At 49.5% G+C, this 22,244-nt stretch overlaps 1 protein-coding gene and 1 long non-coding RNA gene across 4 annotated transcripts; both read right to left on the bottom strand.

Moving 5' to 3' along the window:
- Window positions 1-536: 536 nt before the first annotated feature.
- On the bottom strand, window positions 537-2,870 carry LOC138428820 (uncharacterized). The gene is made up of 2 exons (XR_011252602.1): window positions 2,488-2,870; window positions 537-2,363 (listed from the first exon to the last, which is right to left on the bottom strand). It is a non-coding gene; the product is annotated as an uncharacterized lncRNA (long non-coding RNA).
- A 5,467-nt stretch (window positions 2,871-8,337) lies between these two features.
- Window positions 8,338-21,507, bottom strand: HJURP (Holliday junction recognition protein). 3 transcript variants are annotated; one of them, XM_069544484.1, is made up of 9 exons: window positions 21,359-21,507; window positions 21,053-21,119; window positions 18,419-18,474; window positions 16,576-16,669; window positions 15,688-15,752; window positions 14,249-14,341; window positions 13,549-13,618; window positions 10,334-11,900; window positions 8,338-8,594 (listed from the first exon to the last, which is right to left on the bottom strand). In XM_069544484.1, the coding sequence occupies exons 1-8, from the start codon at window positions 21,452-21,454 to the stop codon at window positions 10,357-10,359; spliced, it is 2,085 nt and encodes a 694-aa protein (XP_069400585.1). In that variant the 5' UTR covers window positions 21,455-21,507; the 3' UTR covers window positions 8,338-8,594; window positions 10,334-10,356. The 3 variants fall into 3 exon arrangements, with proteins under 3 accessions (XP_069400585.1, XP_069400751.1, XP_069400660.1); XM_069544650.1 differs by having other exon boundaries at window positions 11,576-11,900; XM_069544559.1 differs by lacking the exons at window positions 14,249-14,341; window positions 15,688-15,752; window positions 16,576-16,669; ... (1 more) ...; window positions 21,053-21,119; window positions 21,359-21,507 and adding an exon at window positions 13,711-13,929.
- Window positions 21,508-22,244: the final 737 nt, after the last annotated feature.

Raw genomic sequence — 22,244 nt, 5'->3', positions numbered from 1 at the left:
TGGTGATGTACAGCTGCGTGGCCTCCTACTGCCACCCGCAGATGCTTCTCGTCCACGTGGACAACCCCATCACCACCAAGATCATCCACCACTACTCCAGCAGCTGCCAGGTAACCCCAGGATCCCACAGACACACTGTGCCCCGATGATGCCCTCCTGAGCCCCAGACTGGGGCGGGGGGAGAGCCACCCTGCATCATTATCTGGGCACTGCCAGCCCCACGCAGGAGATTCGAGTCCTGGAGTCCTGCCTGTCACTCAGCATTTGGGAAGATCATTGCCCCAATCTCTCTGCTGCAGGGGGGGTCAGCGGTGGGGAGCAGCCCTTCTCCCATTACTGAGTAGGGGTGACTGTGGGTTGCTGAAGTCATAGGACAAGCCCTTGCCCAGCCCTTTGCACATGCCTTCTCTCACCTCTGCCCCTATCCTGATACCTGACCCCAGGACCTTTCATAAGGGTCAAGAAAGGGGCTGTCTTCAGAGAGGCAAAGGGAATGGCTGCTTTCTTAGAAAGGCAAGGAGGAGAAGATCAGGTAATAATGGAGAAATGACTTTATTATTACCGTTTTGAAAACTGTGGTGAAGTAAACATGATGTAAAATTTGTCATCATAACCACTTTTAAGCGTACAGTTCATTGGCCCTCAGTTCAGTTCAGTTCATTCGCTCAGTCATGTCCGACTCTTTGCGACCCGATGGACTGCAGGACGCCAGGCCTCCCTGTTCATCACCAACTTTTGGAGTTTACCCAATCATGTCTATTGAGTTGGTGCTGCTGTCAAACCATCTCATACTCTGTCATCCTCTTCTCCTCCTGCCCTCAATCTTTCCCAGGATCAGGGTCTTTTCAAATGAGTCTGTCCTTCACACCAGGTGGCCAAAGTATTGGAGTTTCAGCTTCAGCATCAGTCCTTCCAATGAACACCCAGGACTGATCTCCTTTAGGATGAACAGGTTGGATCTCCTTGCAGCCTAAGGGACTCTTAAGAGTCTTCTCCAACACCACAGTTCAAAAGCATCAATTCTTCAGTGCTCAGCTTTCTTCACAGTCCAACTCTCACATCCATAAATGACCACTGGAAAAACCATAGCCTTGGCTAGACCAACCTTTATTGACAAAGGAATGTGTCTGCTTTTTATATGCTGTCTAGGTTGGTCACAACTTTTCTTCCAAGGAGTAAACGTCTTAATTTCACGGCTGCAATCACCTTCTGCAGTGATTTTGGAGCCCGAAAAAATAATCTGCCTTCAATTTAGGAGACTCATGTTTGATCCCTGGATTGAGAAGATCCCCTAGAGAAGGGAATGGCTACCCTCTCTAGTATTCTTGCCTGGAGAATCCCATGGACAGAGGAGCCTGGCAGGTTACAGTCCATGGAGTCTCAAAGAGTCGGATACAACTGAAGCAATTAACACTTTCATTATCCTCACTGCCTTCTATCAAAAGTTCACAGTCCTTTCATGTTTTAACAGCAACTGACCTGGAGGCAGGGCTTCAGGGAAGAAAGTGACCACCTACCCCCAAAGGGGATGAGAGGCCTTAATGAAGGAGCCGCAAAGAGGAGAGGCCAGCATGGCACAGGGGCCCCATGGGTGCTGTTGCCCCTCCTTCTCCTGGGGGAGCAGACACCCCAAGCTCCTTCCCTGCCCTCCATTCCAGTACCTTCCTGTGGCCCAACCCCAGCAGAGGCCAGAGACCAGTGGCCTGGTTACTGCAGGGGATGGGGCAAGGGAGATCTGGGGAGAGGGGATCTGGGGGGGTTGCAGCCAGGCCCCCAAACCCCAGGCTCCTGGAGGTGGTAGGTCCCAGCAGGGCTGCTGAGGGCACCCAGTGCTGGCTAATGGCTGAGGGGGCACTGGGGCTGCATCTGCAACCATGGGGCTTCTCAGTAAATGTGCCCAAGGTGTCACATGGGCCAGGAGGGCTTGGGTCCCAGGCAGCCACCTGGGGCTCATCAGCCCACCCTTCTTTGGCTCCCTGAGGCCTTTAGGGCGCTGCCCCCTAGCTTACTGATGGAGTGCCAGCCGCCAGCCCTGCCCCTCACGTGGCGCCCTGGGCCGCTTGACGCCTCTCCTGCCGTCCTGTCCTGTGTCCTCCAGGCCTGCGCGGCCACCATGTTCCAGTGTGTGCACTTCTGGGGCTGGAAGGCGCTGGAGAGCTCCGTGGACCACAGTGATGCCGCTGCCCCCAAGGAGATGACCAGTTTCCAGATGACCCTGTGCTCCGTCCTGGTGAGGAAGCTGAGGCAGGGGACAGCCCCAGGGGCTCGGGGCTTCATCCTGTGAGCCTGCTAGACATGAGGTGTTGAGACCAGCTCTGTCCAACAGAAAGGGAATGCAAACCACACACCCATCTTTAAGATTTCTGTTGAAAAAAAGTGAAAAGAGGTGAAACCAAATTTATTCATAGATTTTATTTAACCCAGTAGTTCCAAATCATTGCCATTTCAACATGCAATCAATAGACAATTATTAATGTAATAGTTTACCTTTTTGGGATAATGTCTTCAGTATCCAGGAGGCACTTTACACTTAATTCAGACTAGCCACGTTGGATGGCATTATTGAATCCGTGGACATGAGTCTGAGCAAACTCCGGGAGATAGTGAAGGACAGGGAAGCCTGCGCGCTGCAGTCCATGGGGTTCCAGGGAGTCGGACACAACTGAGCGACTGAACAACAGCAAGCCACGTTTGAGGTGCTCAGGGATCATGTGTGGCCAGTGACTACCCTCTCGGACAGTGCAGGTTGTGGGCGAGTGTGGTCTCTCTGGGCCGGAGAAGAGTAACAGAAACCTGAAGGTCCTGAGGTTGCCTACCTGCTACTCTGCTGTGTGACTTTGAGATGAGCACTTGCCCTCTCTGGGCAGACCCTGTAGCATCAGACGGATGGGCATCTGTGAGCAGATGACCGCCGTCTGTGAGCAGCCAGTCTGTTGCACCTCCTCTTCCATGGCACTGGGTGTCGCTTGTTTTTTGCAGACTCAGAAGAAGCCTGCCGTTCTCTACAACTTCTTGCTAGAAACAATGAGCTATGTTAAAAGCAACTTGTCAAGGATCAGAATCGCGGCATGTAACTTGGCAGGTGAGCAGGCAGGTCTCCTGATGCAGGAGGGACCTTGAAGACCATCTGGTCAGACCCAGGTCTGGAGTGGGGACAGGTGTTGGGAGTCAGGCTCGGGCAGAAGTTCCCCGTGTGTGTCCCATGGCGCTTCATACCTGCCCGACGCTGAACTAGACGTCCCGAACTAAACTCTTAACAGAAACTCTCATCAGGAGAAACCACATCTCTCGCTGACCTAACATTCATGTGTTGGGCATTTCTGACTGTCATTTTAGGAATCATTATGAAGCAGATGTCTGCGCATTACTTGAGAAAGCTGGATTTTCCAGCATTACGGAATTGTAAGTAGTGGAGATTCAAGTGTGAATCAAAATGAGTCTACTCTGCTCATTTGGGAGTTTAGTGAAACCACCCAAGGGGAGAGTCAGCTGACCCTGGTTGTATTTGGGGTGTGGGGCAGGGGTGGCCAGGGCACACAGAGGTGGATGAACCTGCGGGGGCTTTCTAGGAAGACAGCTCTGATGGTTTCCTGTGCTTTCTGCCTGTTCCCCATCATACACATTGATGCCTCTGGCCGGTCGACACAGCAACTGGGGCCTGGGGGTCATCTTCCTGTCCCTGTTGACATGACGGAAGACCCCAGGAATGGGAGATGCATGTGGAGACACGACTGCACCGCCTTCTTCTGAATTCACACTCAGGGTGGGGATGAAGTTCAAAGCCCCGTGAGCCCCTCGCCCCGCAGTCAGCTCTCATCAGGATGCACCACCCAGGGTGGGCGGAGTATGAGGGCCTGGCTGCAGGGGTCCTCATCCCCCTCGTACACTCACTCTCAGCTCTCCAGGAGCTACAGCTGGACTCAGATCCTGGTGTTTGGAGGGCAGCTCTGGAGACGCTCAACATCTTGGATACCTGCAGTCAGCAGTGGCTTTTGGCTTCACCTGAAGGAATCTCCTAGGTGGTCCAAGTGTAAAACATACCTTTCTCCTGGGGGCCAAACCCCACTGCACCACCGCGAACCACTTTTAATTCCGTTTGTAAGAAAAAGTATTATACTTAAATAATCAGTGCCCCTTTCTTTCCTCCCCTTGAAATAAACCTCCCTTGCTATTTGGAGAGCAGATTCCTGACCGCAAGGAGATGACACCCCAGAGCTGAGACAGTAATAATTTACCTCTTTGGGATAATGAGGTGAAGGGAAATTAAGTGAAGGGAAATTCCAGTTCTAGCAGGGATTAGATTCCTGTGTCCCCTGAGTGTGTGTGTGTGAGCGTGTGTGTGTGTGAGGCCAGAGGATCTGGCGTCCCCTTTGTGTCTTCACTGCATTTCAGTTCCTCCCAAGTAGATGGTGTGTCCACTGCCAGGCTCTGTGCTGGGGCCCCAGGGGAGCCCAGCTGCTGTCCAGCACTGCTTCCAGGAGCCCCGCTCTTAAAGGGAAAGGAGACATCTCCCAGCGCCCATGATGCACCCAGGGTGAGGGAGGGCGGCCACCAGTGGGGGCAGTGCTGGTGCCCGTCTGCAGGGTGTAACTCAGGGGGGCCTCAGGGAGGAAGTGATACCACACCATCCACCCTTGTCTCTTTCATATCAGGGTCCACTGGGCCAGGATGGGAAGGGACCCAGCGAGGCCTGGAGCAGAACCCATGAAGGGCCAAAGGGAGGAGTTACCTTCAAGTCCAAGAAACAGGCAGGGGGAGGAGGGCAGGGAAACTCTTCCTACACTCACGCTGCCAGCAGGACAGTCTCGGGTTGTCCCCAGAGCAGATGGAGGTGGGATTTCCAAACCAGTCCCACTGTGACAGCCCAAGGCAGTCACTACCCTGGGCCCATGGGTGGGAGGATTGCAAAGCAGTCCAGAAAACCAACCTGCACCGGAGGCTTCCCGGCAGACTGGTCTCACACTCTTGGTGGCGCCCACGGAACAGACAGTGGAGTTACTTCCTGCCGAGTGATGAAGATGGTGGCTGCTGGAAGACTCAAGTCCCAGTGACACAGCCGGAAAGGATGTGCCCTTCACTCTAGGCCCAGGGGAAGCCGTATGATTGCATAGTCAGGTCTCTGATCAATTCCATTCACACCTGTGCAAAACATCTCCAGATGGTTTATAGACCTAAACTCAGAAAGCAAAAATTTAAGACAATATAGTCATTTTGATCCTGAGACTAGGGTAGGATGTCCTTTAAGAGTAATAAGAGAAACCAGTTAAAAATAAAGGATTAACTTTTGTAAGTTAAAATATATCTTCTGGGACCCCCCTGGTAATCTAGTGATTAAAATTCCATGCCTCCACTGCAAGGAGCTTAGGTTCTGTCCCTGGTTGGGGAACTAGGAGCCTCCTGCCATGCAGTGCAATAAAAAAAAAAAAAAAAAAAAAGAAAATTTATTGAATAAAAATGAACATATAACTTATCAACATAAAAGTTAAAACTAAATTTATCTTCTGTACAATAAAATATTGTAAAGTTAAGTAAGTCACAGATGGAAGAAGTTACTTGCAATTTATAGAAAACTAGGTTGGTTCATACAAGCAGATTGGCAAACAGAATATGCCCAAATCAGTAATAATGCAAATTAAAAAAACAGTGTCACAAGAGGATGCTTGTAAAGCCAGTAGGAGGCTGGTTTGGGAGGTGACTGTCTTGAATGAGGTCATGAGGGTGGGGCCCCTTTATAAAAGACACTAGGTAGCTCCTCCTCTCTCCACGTGACATGAGAAGGAAGCCACCTGCAGGCCAGGAAGTGGGTCCTCCCAGAGCCCAACTGTGCTGGCTCCTGGATCTCAGCCTTCACCTCCAGAAGCAACGTTCTGTTGTTTAAGTACCCGGTCTCTGGTGCTTTGTTATGGCAGCAGCTGGCTAAAACACTCGGGGGACGTTGCAGTGTAAAGCTGTGGGTGGAAAGGACACATCCATACAGGGAGAGCGTCACCTCAGGCAGGGGGATGGGAAGGAAAGGTGTGCAACTTTATCTTTAATAACTTAAAAAACCATTACACACAGCAACGTATTAACAATCATTTACTCTGGATGTTGGTACATGGGTTTTGTCACTGCATTGTGAATATTTGTAATATTTTATTTAAAAGTTATTGTCCATTAAGTAAACTAAAAAGCTTTTGCACAACGAAGGAAATGATAAACAAGAGGAAAAAACCTTCAGAATGGGAGAAAATAATAGCAAACAAAAGAACTGATGAAGGATTAATCTCCAAAATATACAAGCAGCTACTTCAGCTCAATACCAGGAAACAACTCATCAAAAAGTGGGCAGAGGACCTAAACAGACATTTCTCCAAAGAAGACTTATTAATGACTAATAAACATGTGAAAAGATGCTCAACATAGCTCATTATTAGGGAAAAGCAAATCAAAACTACAATGAGGTATCACCACAGTCAGGTCAGAATGGCCATTATCAAAAAAATCCACAATTAATGCTGGACAGGGTGTGGAAAAAAGGGAACCCTCCTGCACTGTTAGTGGAAATGCAACTTGATATAGTCACTGTGGAGAACAGAATGGAGACTGCTTAAAATACTAGGAATAAAACTACCACATGACCCAACAATCCCACTAATGTGCATATACCCTGAGGAAACCTTACCCGAAAAGGACACGTGTACCCCAGTGTTCACAGCAGCGCTACTTACAATAGCGAGGACACGGAAGCAATGTCCATTGACAGATGAATGGATAAAGAAGCTGTGGTACATACTCACAATGGAATATTACTCAACTATAAAAAGGAATGCATTTGTGTCCATTCTAATGAGGTGGATGAACCTAGAGCCTGTTACACAGTGTGAAGTCAGTCAAAAAGAGAAAGACAAATATCACGTATTAACACATATACATGGAACCTAGAAAGACGGTACTTCTGAACTTATCTGCAGGGCAGCAATGGAGATGCAAACATTGAGGACAAGCTTGTGGACCCAGAGGGAAGGAGTGGGCGGGGTGAACTGAGAGAGCGTTGAAACCCACACACTACCATAGGTGGCCAGTGAAAATGTGTTGCGTGACATAGCTCAAACCCAACATTCTGTGACAACACAGAGTGGGTGGGACGGGGTAGGTGGTGGAAGGGAGGTTCAAGAGGGAGGGGACATACATATTCTTATGGCTGATCTCATGTTAATATAAGGCAGAAAACAGCACAGTATTGTAAACCAAGTATCCGCCAATTAAGAATAAATTTTAACTGTCTCTATCTTATGATGCTCTAGATTGAGAAACTGTCTTTACAACTGAAAAAAAATCAAAACAAGAATTAAAACTTAAATGTTGAGACATCTCTGGTGGTCCAGCAGCTAAGACTCTGTGCTCCTGACGCAGGGGGCTGGGGTCAGGGAACTAGATCCTACATACCACAAGGAAGACTGAAGACCCCGCATGCTGCAGCTAAGTACAGGTGCAGCCAAATAAATACATAAATACTTTAAAAAGGGATATTTGTATTTATTAAATTTTTAAAAAATGCTATGTGTATCCAAAAAGTAAGCAAAATTAAAGGGTATACAATTAAAAAAAAAACACCAACCAAAAGTCACTGTGATACTCTATTATAAACAGCTCCAATAAAAATCATGAGATGTCACAGGTGTTAAGTGGCTGCAGGTGTTTTGGGACCATCACAGAACTGTTTCCATTTTCATCTAAAAATATTAAGCTGTTTGGAATTGCTTTTATGGGTGAGTTGAACAGTGATTCAATTTGCTAACTTCTAATATTGGAAGGTCTGATGCTGAAGCTAAAGCTCTGTTACTTTGGCCACCTGATACAAAGAGTGGACTCATTGGAAAAGACCTTGATGCTGGAGAAAGATTGAAGGCAAGAGAAGTGGGTGGCAGAGGATGAGATGGTTAGATAGCATCACTGACTCAATGGATATGAATTTGAGCAAACTCTGGGAGACAGTATTCTGGTCTGGAGAATTCTATGGACTGTATAGACCGTGCGGTAGCAAAGAGTTGGACTGAGTGACGTTCACTGGGAGACAGCGGAGGACAGGGAAGGCTGCCGTGCTACAGTCCATTGGGTTGCAAAGAGTTGGGCATGACTTAGCGACTGAATAATAGTAACAAATATGGAAGATGTCAAGTCCTGCTGGCCTGAATTTAAAAGGCTAAGCAGCTGGACTTTCTTTCTAGGGCTTAAAACTAGGTTCAGAGCAAACAACTTCTCTAAATGAATAGGAAATGTAAAGGAGGATTTCTGGTCATGTCTAAATTTAACAAAGAAAATATGAGAAAAATAGGCCTGTAAAGGACAACATTAAAAATTTTAATTGAGCAACTTTATTCAAATAATTTCCAAAAATCCAGAGTCACGTCAATGGAACCAATTTCACTGAAATTTGCTTTGAAGGGCAGATAAGTGAAGCAAGTTCTCGGACTTTCTTGAGAATTAAAAAATACACAAAAATCAGTGCAGAGGGAATACTCCAGAATAACTTGGCAATAGATTTTCAGCTTTGAGTTTTTCTGACTCGAAATCATTTCTCTTCCATCCTGAAAGATGCGTCATTCTTTCCTCTAGGGGGGGAAAAAAATTCAGTACAATTTCACTAGAATTCCCATGCCAGCCCCCCAAAGCTTAACTGTTATTTATTTGTGTTAGTCATTCAGTCGTGTCCAACTTTGCAAACCATGGAACCCACCAGGCTCCTTTGCCCATGGGATTCTCCAGACAAGAATCCTGGAATGGGTAGCTATTCTCTTTTCCAGGGGAAGATATATTTACTCCATTGACTATACATGAATACTTGAGTCATTATAAATACCCTAAGGAATGTAAAGAAACAATAGTGACAGCAGTTCCTCAAGCAGGCAGTGCAAACTGGTGGTTAAGACCATGGGCTTTCAAATCCTGGCCCAGCCATGCATGCCTGTATGGACTCAGGAGTTAATGTTGCATTTCCTTGGGGACTTCCTTGGCAGCCAAGACCCCACACTCCCAATGCTGGTGACCCAGACCCAGCACAGCTGGAACACACACACACACATACACTGAGCCACAACTAAGAACTCCCATGCTGCAAATAAACCTGGCACAGCTGGAACACACACACACACACACACACACACACACACACACACACTTCCTATAAAAAGACTAGCACCACCCATTGGACAGAACCTATCCAAACAAAGGGTTCAAGTGGGGCTTAAAGAAGGAAGGTGTAAAAAGGGGTCAACACAGCCTGGTACATGGAGTTTGGGTTCACGGCTCAGGAAGATTTGGTCCTTTTCCTCAATAAATAAATAATATTTAGCAGAGAATATTAAGTAGAGAGTCCCCTGGACTGCAAGGAGATCCAACCAGTCAATCGAAATCAGTCCTAAATATTCATTGGAAGGACTGATGCTGAAGTTGAAGCTAGAAGACTCTGGCCACCTGATGTGAAGAGCTGACTCACTGGAAAAGACCCTGATGCTGTGAAAGACTGAAGGCAGGAGAAGGGGACGACAGAGGATGAGATGGTTGGATGGCATCACTGAGTCGATGGACATGAGTTTAAGCACGCTCCAGGAGTTGGTGGTAGACAGGGAAACCTGGCGTGCTGCAGTCCATGGGTGTCACAGAGTTGGACACGACTGACCAACTGAATTGAAATGAAAGAAGAAAAAAATACAGAAAACAGTTAAGCATGTTTGTATCGTAGTTCGGGAAGGAGCTGCCAAACCAAACCCAGTCGGATCCCATCAGCCTGCGGAGTGACAGGAACTCAGATCCATTGTCAGGAGCCCCACATGTGGCGTGCTGAAATGCTCGCTGGGAAAGGTGGCGCCCACCTGAGGAAGTTTAGGAACTCACAGCAGCCTGTCCATCCCCTCCTCAGCTTGTCTCTGGAGAAAATGGTGCAGACAGCGTAAAGCTTCGCTTAAGGGACCCGCACAAGCTAAACCGAGGCCGAGGTGGGGGCTCGGATGGGCTTTGATGTGGAGGGCAGGAGGCTGTGGGCTCTCTGCGGGCTGGCTCCTACTCTGTTCCCATGAAGCAATGAGAAGTGAGCAGAGAGGAGTCAACTCCCAGATCAGTTTCACGCCCAACAGCAATTTTCTGAGTGTGAGATAAAGAAGCTGGAAATGACAGTTTGCCGTGGACAGATAGTGTCTTAAGGGACGCTTGTTAGAAACACCCCCAAAGTGCATTCCAGTGGGAAATGTGTAAAAATGTTGATGTTAGAGGAAGGAAAAGAATTTGGGAGAACATTTGGAAAATTAACACCTAAGAAGTGACAAACACCCACATTCAGCAAACAGAAACGCACCTTCTTCTCTTCCCACTTGAACTTTAAGAGTCGACCTCCTCCCCGGGTCTTGGCACGGCTCTGCCCACAGGTGAGAAACCCCAGGGTCCGGCCCCCTCTCCGCACACCTGAGGGTCTGATAATCGGCATCGCTTTGTGGGGACCTGATGGCCCGTCCCGGCAGCAAGAGCAACGTCTATAGATGGAGGGGCCCCAACTGTGTTGGAAGACAGGGGGCTTTTTACGCTCTGCTGGGGTGAGAATGACAGGCTTGGGGGACCCCAACAGCCAGAGTCTGGGTTGAACTTTACTGAGAAGCCTTCTTTTTGATATCGAACTCTCGCACGTGCTTTATCTGAAGGTGCCTGTGTCTGCTGAGGCGACTTTTGGCAATACTGCTGATGAAGCTTGTTAAATTTTTCTTTAATATCATCGTAGCGATCCCTGGCAAAGCCTAGAGGTTGTACCCTGGGTACTGAAATGGCTTTGCTGAGTGATACTGATTTCTGAAACTTTCCCCAATCACTTCCTGGACAAACAAGGTCAATAGTCTGCTCTGGGTGGCCCACGCTGCAGGTGGGGTCGGTCTTTGAAAGTGAGGGGAAGGACCCACTCTTCGGCAGGCAGCTACCCACTCTGATGGATCTTCTGCCCAGGCCTTCAAAGGCCTCACTCAACCTCTTAGCTTTTGATTTGCAGAGAGGGCTGCTCAGCCTGTGGGCTTCTAAGCCCTGGGGGCTACTAGGGATCGTGGGACCACCTCGGTACACGTCCACGGCCGAGCTGGGCGGGTAAGTCAGGCTGGGCCATTTCCTAGGACTCAAGCAATACTCTTGATAAAGCTTGTCAAATTTGATCTCAATTTCCTTAAAACGACTCCCCGCCTGGCCCTGCAGGATTCTGGGTCTGGAAGCTATTTTTACAGGAGAAATCAACCACTTTAAGGTCACGAATCTGTTTTCCTGATCAAGAGGAGACACCGCTTTGGAGTCTAAGTAAGTAAATGATGAATGCTTCCGGGGCATTCCCTGAAGCTCCTTCCAAGGTGGACTGAATGTATGGATCTGGGGTTTGTTTACTTTGAGAAGAGCCCTTTCTGATTTTAAACCCGTCTTAGGGGCAGAAACACCGGGCAAGTTCCCACGATCTCTTAAGGTCCCTGCATCCTCCAGGGGCTTGGAGCAGGGTAGACGTCTCTCCCGGGGGCTCCGCCGAGAGCGCCCCCCTCCCTGGCAGCTCGTTCTGTTCATCCTGCCCTTATACCGGTGCCTCCGCCTGGAGCTCCAGTTCTGGCCGATGAGTGTCTTGGTGGAGATGATGCAGGAGGGCCTGGCGCCCAGCAGCCGGCTCATGGAGTGCAGCATGCCCGCGTACAGGTCGCTGAGCGTCGCGTTGCACACATCCTCCGCCTCGGAGCAGGGGCTGCTTGAGAAGCTGCCGCCACTGGTCCCTTGCAAGGGGATGCCGTCGCCCCTCAGCACCACGGCCTGGCCTGCTGAGCAGGAGTGAGAGGCGTCACCCTCCCTGGGTGATGGAGGCGGCTGGAGTGGATCACCAGGGCTGTCTTCAGAGACGTCCTCGCAGTATCCTGGAGAAATACACAAAGGCAAAGCTGTGTGACCATTTATAGCCGTCCGCACGCAGAGATCAGTTTCCTTGGTGGCTCCCGTGACAAAGAACCTGCCTGCAATGCTGGAAACCCAGGGTTTGAGCCTGGGGTCAGCAAGAGCCTGTGGAGGAGGGCATGGCAACCCACTCCGGTATTCTTGCCTGGAGAATCTCATGGACAGAGGAGCCTGGCGGGCTACAGTCCATGGGGTCACAGAGAGCCAGCCACGACTGAGCGACTGACACTTTCACACACAGAGATCAGGGAAATGAAGGCTGGATCATGACCAGCATGGGTTTTTAAAAGAAGTTATCAGTTTTAACTGAGATATAATTCACATATAACATTATGTTAGTTTCAGGAGTATAACATTGTGTGTGTGTGTTTTTTTTAAAGCAATACAAAAAAGCAACAAAATTTCACACATATTTGGGAATAGACTCTTCTCAGAGATTTTTTTCTAGCTATCAAAACAATTCACTGTCCACTGACCTTTCTAAAAGGAGCCTTTCTTCCCTGTATGATGGTTTAGAAACGGTTACCTTGTCAAAGACTAATTAGAAACCAGATAATGACCCTGCCTGCCGACAGGAGTGTGTGGGGCAGGGATTTGTTGTTGCTTAGTTGCTCAGTTATGCCTGACTCTTTGTGGCCCCATGGACTGTAACCCACCAAACTCCTCTGTCCATGGGATTTTCTAGGCAAGAATACTGGCATGGGTAGCCATTTCCTTCTCCAGGCATCTTCCCGACCCAGGGACTGAACCCATATCTCCTGCATCGGCAGGCAGATTCTCTACAGCTGAGTCAGTGGGGAGGCTGGAGGAAGACACAGGACTCCTGAATACAGCTCTCTGCATACCTTTGACTTTTGCATCATGTTAAATGTTTTAGATATTAAAAAAGTGAAATCAAACCAACAAAGATGAGGATAACTCTAAAGATGAATATATAGGAAGGAAAAATGACCCCATCTCTATGTCAACCTGGCAACAATCTGAAGAGAAAATAGAATCCAAATAACGCTGAACATGGTCCCCCTGTGGGACAAGGCCTGAGGATAAAAACGCTGCTTGGAGACCCAGAACCTTCTTCGGCTCATTGTCGAGCAGAGTCGATACCAGGTGCTGTGATTCTGAAGCTACTTGGTGCTTTGTGACCAACCAAACAAGCATCACCATCAAGGAGGAGGGAGGCCACTCTGGAGTCAGGGTCGGGGATGAAGGGCTCAGAAACCCCTGGGGACAGGTCAGAGGATCCAAAGCCAGAGTGGAAGGGGCTCCTCCAGGCTGAACGTGGGTTGAAAATGGACAACAGATTCCAACATGTGAGTTAAAAAAAAGTCCATGAGTTCTTACTGATTCTGGAAAAGGTAGAAGAAAAAGCATGTTGGGAAGGATAAAGCAAGGGGAAAAAAGGAAATGGAAGGGACAGAGTTCAGCCTGTTTTATAGAAGAATGCCAACAAAGGGGACGTCCTTTCTTAGTAATAATGCACCTATGTCGCATCTCTAACAGTTCATGGTGATGAAACATGCCCAGTGAACACGGGGGTGGGGTGGGGGACGGTGCCCAGCTAAGGTGCCATCAAGCTACTGAAAGTGAACGGTCTGCTTCCATGTCACTTACCCCGGGCAGGTCTGGCGGGCGAGGCCAATGATGGGGCCAGGGTGTCCTTTCCCTCTCTGTAACCAGCACACTGAAACCAAAGCAAATGACTTTAACAAAAAGAAAGGAGAAAAGTCGCTCAGTCATATCTGATTCTTTGCGACTCCACAGACTGTAGCCTACCAGGCTCCTCTGTCCATGGGATTTTTCCAGGCAAGAGTACTGGAGTGGGGTGCCATTTCCTCCTCCAGGGGATCTTCCTGACCCAGGGATCGAACCCAGGTCTCCCGTATTGGAGGCAGACGCTCTACCGTCTGAGCTACCAGGGAAGCCAAAGCAAATGACTTTAACAAAGGTGTTGCTAAGTGTCAGCTCTGGCCACCCCATCCCCCAGTATCAAGCCCACAGGAACTGTTCCCCAACCACAGATAGAGCATGACTGAACTGGGATAAATTGTGCAGCTTCAAAACCTTCTGCCCAAGGTCTGGGGCCCTAGTGGACCCTGTGAGCAGCCCAGAACGTGGTGGGCAGCCGATTCCACTGCCTGAGGGGACCCAGAGTGTCTGCTCAGGAAGAGCAGGTATCGGGGAGGCTGTGAGCCAAAGAGTTTGGAAACTGAGATGGTCTTTACAGGCTCTGGAGTGAATCAGACATAATCACACCTCACTGGGTCTCTAGCCTATGGTTTGCTCTGAGGACACACTCAGGGACACAGATTACCTCCAGATACCCTTCATCCTGCAGTAGGATATCCACTTGCGTCAAGTACTTCCTTCTCAGCTCATTTTTTGAAGGGCTCCAGGGCACTGCAGGCTGACATCGAGATAGAAGTCAGTATTTGTGAGCACTGTTGGGCACGGCTGAGCTCTGGGATTCAGGAACACACTGGCATAGTCATCAATGTATATGTGTTTACATGGAGTTCCTCAAAGTTACTTCTGCACTTTCTGCTGTTAGCAGTACAGAGTGTTCCAGCCCCTCTGAAAATCTACCTGATCTGCGATCCAACTTTAGGGAATTTACCCAGTGGGACTAATTCAAAAGGAAATACAAAGACAAAACATACCAGTTTGGAGAAGTTTATGACAATATGACCAGCATCAGAAAAAAAAAAAAGAATCGACACTCTTAGGTGAGTTTAGGACGCAACCACTAGGACCGATCCCAGTTGCTGTGTCTACGAGACAAGGAGCTCAGCAGCTTCCCCGGCAGGCCAGCGGTTAAGACTTTGTGCTTCCACTGCAGGGTGTATGGGTTCAATCCCGGGTCAGGGGACTAAGATCCCATGTGCCACATCCAAAATATAAAATCAGAAAAGAAAAAAACAACAACGAAGAAAGAAGTTCACTGTCCAGCTCAGGGGACAGGGACAGGCCTCTCCTGCCCCTCGCCTGCTGTGCGTTGGAAATAGGCCTTGGTCTCCGCTTTGCACCAGGCGGGGGTAGGGGGGCGGTGGCGGGGCAGTCAGGGCCGGGGCTGCAGCTGGCGTGGGGGTAACATGAACACCCCAGGGAAAGGCTGGCACCTCGACTGCCTATTCCCCTTCACTCCCACTCCCACGAAATACCTCCACAAGCAGCCCTCTCCTCGCCCAGGGCCACCCCCCGATTCTAGTTAGACGCGACAGGCCACACCTGGGTGCATGGGAAACCTCTGTAGGAAAGAAGCGAGTTTAGAGGAAAATCACAGGCCAGCTCTTCTAGCGTCTGACCCAGGGGGCAGGCTCGAGACTCAGGTGGATGCTGTCCCGTGCGTTCTTGTCCATCCCGAGGGCTGACCCGGAAACACTCCCCAGAGCACCGCCCCTGTGACAGCGTCTCTATGGGGTACGACCGACCTAGAACCCAACTCTCCACCCAGCAAGGTTTGTCCAGGCCAAAGGTGCACTGGGACCCACAGCTGGGGTTGCCCTGTGTGCGGAGGCAGCAGCACCCAACGCTGACAAAGTAAGACAGGCTTGACCCTGGGCCTAAGTGCTAACCTGAGAAGGGGCAGCTTGCTGCCTTGGGGGATCTGAACGGGGGGCACTGAGACTTGAGGGGCGGCGTTAGCAAAGAGTGAGCCTCAGAAGCGGGCCTGGAGGAACATGCCGGTCACGAGAATGTTCACCTGTCCCCAAGCCCCAACTAAGTCCCTTTGTTATGAAAGACGGGGCTCACCATTAAGTTCCCAGCAATCACTTCTTCCTGGAAGAAAGCTGTATCAGTATCACTGCTTTTTGAATCTAAAGGCAAAAGAGGAAATTTCCATCAGAATGTCTTAAGAAAGCACGTATATTTTCTCCCAAGGATAGTTTTGGCATTACTTGAGTATATACTGCAGTGAAAACTCCTGTCGCTTCAAGCGGTCCCTTGTAACAGGGACGCAGTCATCTGTGGCCACGCAGAGAAGCCATCAGAACAGGAATATGCCCCAAGTCAGGGACACTAGGGAAAGCAGCTTTTTGTAAAACCTCTACCCTTTCGATGGCCTCTCATTCTGAAAGCTGAGTGCCTATAGCCCAGCACCGTCTAATAGAACTTTCTGCAATGATGGAAAAGTCCCCCCTCCGCTGTCCAGTATGCCAGCCACGAGCCACACGTGGCAGCTGAACACTTGGAATATGGCTAGTGAGGCTGGGAACTGCATTTTAAATTTGACTTCATTTTAAATGAATTCAAATAGTCATGGGTGGCTAGTGGTTACCACACTGGACAGTTCAGCTCAAGAACCACTTCTAATTATTTTAAGGAGCCCAGGGAATTCATGGACCTAAGGCTTTACAGAGTGGAAATCTGGATTAATACTGGTAAACCAATGACACCCATGAGCAAACATCTCCGGGGTCCTTCTGTGTCCAGCAGCACGATGTAACTGTGAGTGAGATGGCTCTCTAGATGAGCTGAGAAGGAACCACCAAGGGACTGTTCAAAGGTTTTAGTTTTTCAAACACACTTGGAGAAAGTCATAGTGAGGAGCCTAGACTTGGAGTGTGGAGGCAGACAGAGACTCATCCCCTCATCAGCCCCTCCACCCCAACACAGCTTTCTAGCACCAGGACCACTCACCGTCGGCTGATGTGTTGTGAGGGGGAAGCTCGAGATCTCCTGCTGGGACTTGCACGGGCCCATCTGTCCTGCCATCTGTCTTCACTGGAGAGCCCTTGAGAAGATAAGCTTGGTTCAGACATAAAGTATTTCAAAGCAACTGTCAAGTAAAACACCTCTGATCCCCACCTTTAGTGTATGAGAGAAAAGGCAGGTTTCTGGGGGCTTCTCTTCTAGAACATTCCAGCATCAAAGGCCTCAAGACTCTTAGCAGATAGTTGAGCTTCCCCTTGGAGAAGGAACAGAGCTGTCTTCCTCTGGTGGTGCCCAGGGCTGCTGTTTCAGAAACCACTTGGATGGTGACTGATGGGAGCAGGAAAGTGAGAGTGACCAGGTCCAGCTCGGCCCTGGCACGGCGGTGAGCTCAGGGCCAAAACCAAACAGGACAGCATGGTCCCCAGATCCTAAGGTAGAAGCTGGAAATTCCAGAGGCCCCTGGGGGACTTTCTGTGACTTTTTATCTTAACAGTGGCTTGATCTCCATGTTGTGAGACCTACAATTCATTTAAAAGCTTTATTGTAAAATAAAGCTTTTGGGACTCTTGGTGTGAGGAGCCGCCTTCCAGCTGAACTCCGGCTACAGGGCGGTCAGCTGTCCTGGCCAGGACTCAGCCTGTGGGGTGGTCAGCGGGCCAGCCCCAAGGAGGTGGTACACTTCCCACCCGGCCCCGAGAGCCTGATCTGCCCACCAGCCTTGGTAGCTGTATTGCGTTGCATTAGCTGCTCAGTCGTGTCCAACTCTTTGCGAGCCCATGGACTGTAGCCCGCCAGACTTCTCTGTCCATGGGATTCTCCAGGCAAGAATACTGGAGTGGATTGCCATTCCCTTCTCCAAGCCTTGCTAGTAACCATAACTAATGCCATGGATGGGCTCTTGTTAGGGAAATTTGAGAATTCAAGATGCTGGATTGGCTAAAATCTTTCAGGCCCACCTAGCCTTGCAAGGGGAGAAGGCAATGGCAACCCATTCCATTACTCTTGCCTGGAAAATCCTAGGGATGGAGGAGCCTGGTGGGCTGCAGTCCATGGGGTCGCTAAGAGTCGGGCACAGCTGAGCAACTTCACTTTCACTTTTCAATTTTATGCATTGGAGAAGGAAATGGCAACCCACTCCAGTGTTCTTGCCTGGAGAATCCCAGGGACAGAGGAGCCTAGTGGGCTGCCGTCTATGGGGTTGTACAGAGTCGGACACGACTGAAGTGACTTAGCAACAGCAGCAGCAGCCTTGCAAGGACAGGAGTGAGAACATGGCGAGGCCTGTCCCTTTAAGGGTGGCCCTGGGGCATCACCTCCTAGATGTCTGTGAACCCTGCCTGGGGATGTCACTGCCTTTGCCTCAGGAGAGGTGGGACCTGATGAAATTTCTGGAGCTGTCCTGTGTCTGGAAGCGTCACAGTTGCAGCAGAAGACATGCGTCTCAGTAAATCCTTACACACAAGAAATCAGGGCGGTTAACGTGAGAAAGGGGCTTCTGTGGTGGTTCAGACCCTAAAAGAATCCACCGGCAATGCAGGAAATTCCAGTTTAGTTCCTGGGTTGGGAAGTTCCCCTGGAGAAGGGATAGGCTACCCACTCCAGTATTCTTGCCTGGAGAATCCCCATGGATGGAGGAGCCTGGTGGGCTACAGTCCACAGGGTTGCAAAGAGTCGGACACAACTGAGCGACTAAAAACACAAGGTGGGGAGACCATGGAAGAACGCACCCCAGTGGCCCCTGGTGCAGCTTCAGCTCATCTCCACCTTTCTTCACATCAACCGTCCTCTCCAGCAAGGCATGCTGGCTATAAAACGTGACATTAAATACCTGCGTGGGTCCTGTGCTTCTTCTCTTCACTAGTCCTCCACCCCAAATTCGCAGTCCTTAAAAAAACAAATAGTAATTACCATTTAAGTCATCATGAACACTGAGCTTCAGCTTAATTTGTACTCAAAGAAAACCTAAGGGACAGGCAAAGGAAAGATCTAATAAGACCGAGATCTAACCAAGCCACATTACTGATATCCTCTTGTTTCTCATCTTCGTGAGGTTGAAAGTCTCAAAGAGGAAAATCTCATCTCTGTGAGATTTCAAAAATCCACACCAGACAAATTTATCACGAACGAAAATCTCTCCTGCCTGTAGGGAGCAGCTCGTTGAACCCAGGATTAAGCCAGAAATGAAACAAGGAACACACGCATGCCAAGCGCTGTCCTCAGAACACATATGTTGAGAGCAATCTATATACTACAGAGAGAGAGATACTGAAGGCACTTTTCAAGGGCAAACTTTCTACTCCGTGGATAGAATAAGTGCTTTCTTGGGGCAACCTACACATTGTGGAATAAGTCATAGGCACAGGAGTAAATGCTGAGTTTTGGAGCCCTGCACTCACTAGCCAGCAGAATCTGGGCAAAATACTCCCCAAACCTCCACTGGCTCCTAGGTAAATTCAAATTAATTAAGAATGGATCATTTAGTTGCGAGGCTTCAGATGGTTGTTGATAATAGCAGCAAAAATTCACTTGGTGCTTACTGTTCCAGGCTCTAGTCTAAATCTTCTCCAAGTACACCCCATTAAGCATTCACAACTCACGCCTTGTATGCTACTCTGATTCCTTTGGATAGGCGCTCATCAAGTTCACGGTATAGATGGAGACAGAGGCAAGGAGAAAGTGAAATAACCAGCCCAGGCTATTTGCCCCCATGGTGCGGCCAGGCTGGGAACCCGGGGGGAGTGACTCTCTACTATGCTTTTTGGCCTTTCCAGAACAGAGTGACCCCTGACAGAGATGCTTGGATTCAAATCGAATCTTTGCTACTTTGGCTGAGTGACACGGGCTGGTTCCTTGACCTCTCTAGTGGACTCTCTTCTATGAAACGATTCTAATAGTGCTTACCTTGCAGGGTTGTTGAGAATCAAGAACGTGTGACTGTTAGAAGCCTACCCTACTGTGTAGATTGGAACTTGCTTTAAATTACAGGAATTCGCCCTGCAAGGGTGGTCAGATAGCACGTAATCAGGAAGACCACTCCCTGAGTACCTCTCCAGGGAAAGCTACAGGTCAGGGGACCTGTGCTCCCATCAGCAAGAAGGTTGTAGGAACACAGAACCACTGAATCCACATTTAGCATCACTGTCAGTGAATCTGTGTGTACAAGCTCTCCAGGAGGTCTTCCACATGCTAAAGTGCTTCCTGCTTTGGCTACCGTTCTTATCTAACTGGAGTCCGAAATGAGTTTTCACTGGTGAAATTAGTGATGTTCAAGATAAGTGGATTGACCAAAATATTCCAGACACTGCCCATCCTTACATAAACAGGTCAAGAGAACACACTAAAGCCTACTGATAGCGCACTCAGGGATGATTTCTACTCACTCCTGTGTCCAGCCTTCAGGTTGGACACAGGCTAGATGCACACAGCTCACCGTTGGAATACAGTAGCTTCTGTCTATGAAAACTTTTCACTTAGGGTGCGGCTGGTCCAGCTAAGAAAGCAGAAGCTAGGATTCCATTTCATTAGGAACTGATTTGTATCTGTCTGTCCAGTGTACAACAGAACTGGCTCTCAGATTTGCTTTCATTAGTAGATAAAACTGAGTCAGTAATAAGGCTGAAGGGCTTCCTGGGTGGCTCAGCAGTAATGAATCTGCCTGCAATGCAGGGGACACAGGAGACGTGGGTTCAATCCCTGGGTCGGGAAGATCCCCTGGAGGAGGGCATGGCAACCCACTCCAGTATTCTTGCCTGGAGAATCCTATGGACAGAGAAGGACAGAGAAGTCTGGCGGGCTACAGGGTTGCAAAGAGCCGGACATGGCTGAAGCCACTCAGCACACACGCACAAGGCTGAATGATAGACACTGACCTCACCCAGTGCAAACTTTTCCCAGGTATTTACCCAAGAGAATCCATGATTTAAGTCTGTTTGCAACATCAAGCATTAAACAGGATGGCTCCTTCTCCTTAGATGCAGGTCAAATTCCAAAGTACTCAGAACCTCAAGTCAAACAGGTCAAATAACAGTCAATAGAGTGTTCACTAGTGCCAGGCTCCATCTCCTGTAAATGTCACAATATCTAGCCAAGCAGCTGTTACTGTCACTATCTTTCCACTTTACAGATGAAGAAACCAACTCACAACTTGGCTAAAGCAATAAGCTCAAGCTGAGATGGCTATTAAATGACCAGCCGGGATGTTAAACCTAGACAAGGGCATTTTTAATCAGGATGCATCTGTGTGTCATTGGAATTCTGTCTTCATAAATAACTGTTGGAAATAAGTAATTTAAGTGATTGATAGGTTCAAGGGAACTAGTGATGTATTAATGCTTATTAGGTGAACAGGTTTATTTTCAAAAGAGCAGGGACAGCATTTCAAACTCTATTAAGACACTATTCCAGTTACACTCTTAACCATAAATTATTCAGAAAGGCGGGGGGTGGGGGTGCTGATTCGTACCCTCGGGCGTCTTGTAGGTCAGCGTGGACATCTGAACCACCGGGCCGTCCTCGAAGGGCTGGTTGTACTGCGGGAGAGGAAGAAGGGGGATCCCATCAGATCGGACGGCGGAGAGGAACCCCTGACTCGGGCTAAGAAGGCGCCAGTGCGAGGCTGTAAGTCTACGGAGCCCCGAAGCACCTCCCCCGCCCCCCACCCCAACCCCTCGGTCCCCGACCCCGACCAGTCTTTCTGCCCCACGGTCCCCGCCTCCTCCTCCCGCCCCTCCTCCTTCCCCCTCCATCCCGCCAGCGGGAGGGGCCGCACCTTTTCTATCAGCTGCTGCATGCGCCTCTGGAAGCGGTAGCGGCTGTCCCTGAGATTCCGCAGCAGCTCGTCCTCCGCCAGGACCTCGCCCTCCATGGCGCGCAGACCAGAGCCCCACTCCGGCAGGAAGCTGAACAGGGAACATGGGACCGTGTAGCGATTCAAATAGCCCTTCCGACACGCCCCTCCAGTCTCCCATTGGCTGTCTCTTGAAAGACCGACCGCTGATTGGGCCTTTCAAACAGGTGGCGTCACTCACTCCTGGCCAATCCGTGCCCTCGTTTCCGACCCCGCCCTACCCGGGGAGTGCCCCCGGAGCGGTTAGGTGAGGAGGAGGGGTGGGGGTTGTGGGAAGAGGTCTGCAGCTGCGCGCTGGGAGTTTGGAGGCTTGGTGTTACCTGGGCGAGTCGTCTGCCTGTTCATCAGTATAGAGCCAGACGAGTAAGATGTCTGCCGTCGTGCACCGGCGATGTCCAAGCGACTTGCCCTGGGACTCGCCGCCTGTTGTGGGGGGCCAGCCCTTCACCTGAACGTGGCCGTGGACCCTGCCCGGTGAGCCGGCTTCCTCGCCCCTCCCGCCTCGGGTCCTCGTTAACAAGGGCTGAAAAAAACATCACGGGATTACGAATACGCAAGGAGGCAGGAGAGTGAACATGCCTTTAGAAAATAAACGTCCCACGATCCAGGAAACTCTCATACGGAATTTTTATTAAGCCCTGGTACATAGTTGTCGTACATGGTTTTTATTGCATACTCGACTCCGTTAATTTTGTAGTGTTTTCTCTAGAGAATGGATAATTCAGCGCTATCACAGAGCCCGTATTTGTGTGTTTGTGCTGATGTGATTATACCATGCTGCTGCTACTGCTAAGTCACTTCAGTCGTG

The sequence above is a fragment of the Ovis canadensis genome, chromosome 1 (genome assembly GCF_042477335.2).
Source record: "Ovis canadensis isolate MfBH-ARS-UI-01 breed Bighorn chromosome 1, ARS-UI_OviCan_v2, whole genome shotgun sequence".
Taxonomy (NCBI): domain Eukaryota; kingdom Metazoa; phylum Chordata; class Mammalia; order Artiodactyla; family Bovidae; genus Ovis; species Ovis canadensis.
The sequence above is the reverse complement of the archived record's forward strand: the minus strand, read 5'-3'. Positions and strand labels throughout refer to the sequence as shown.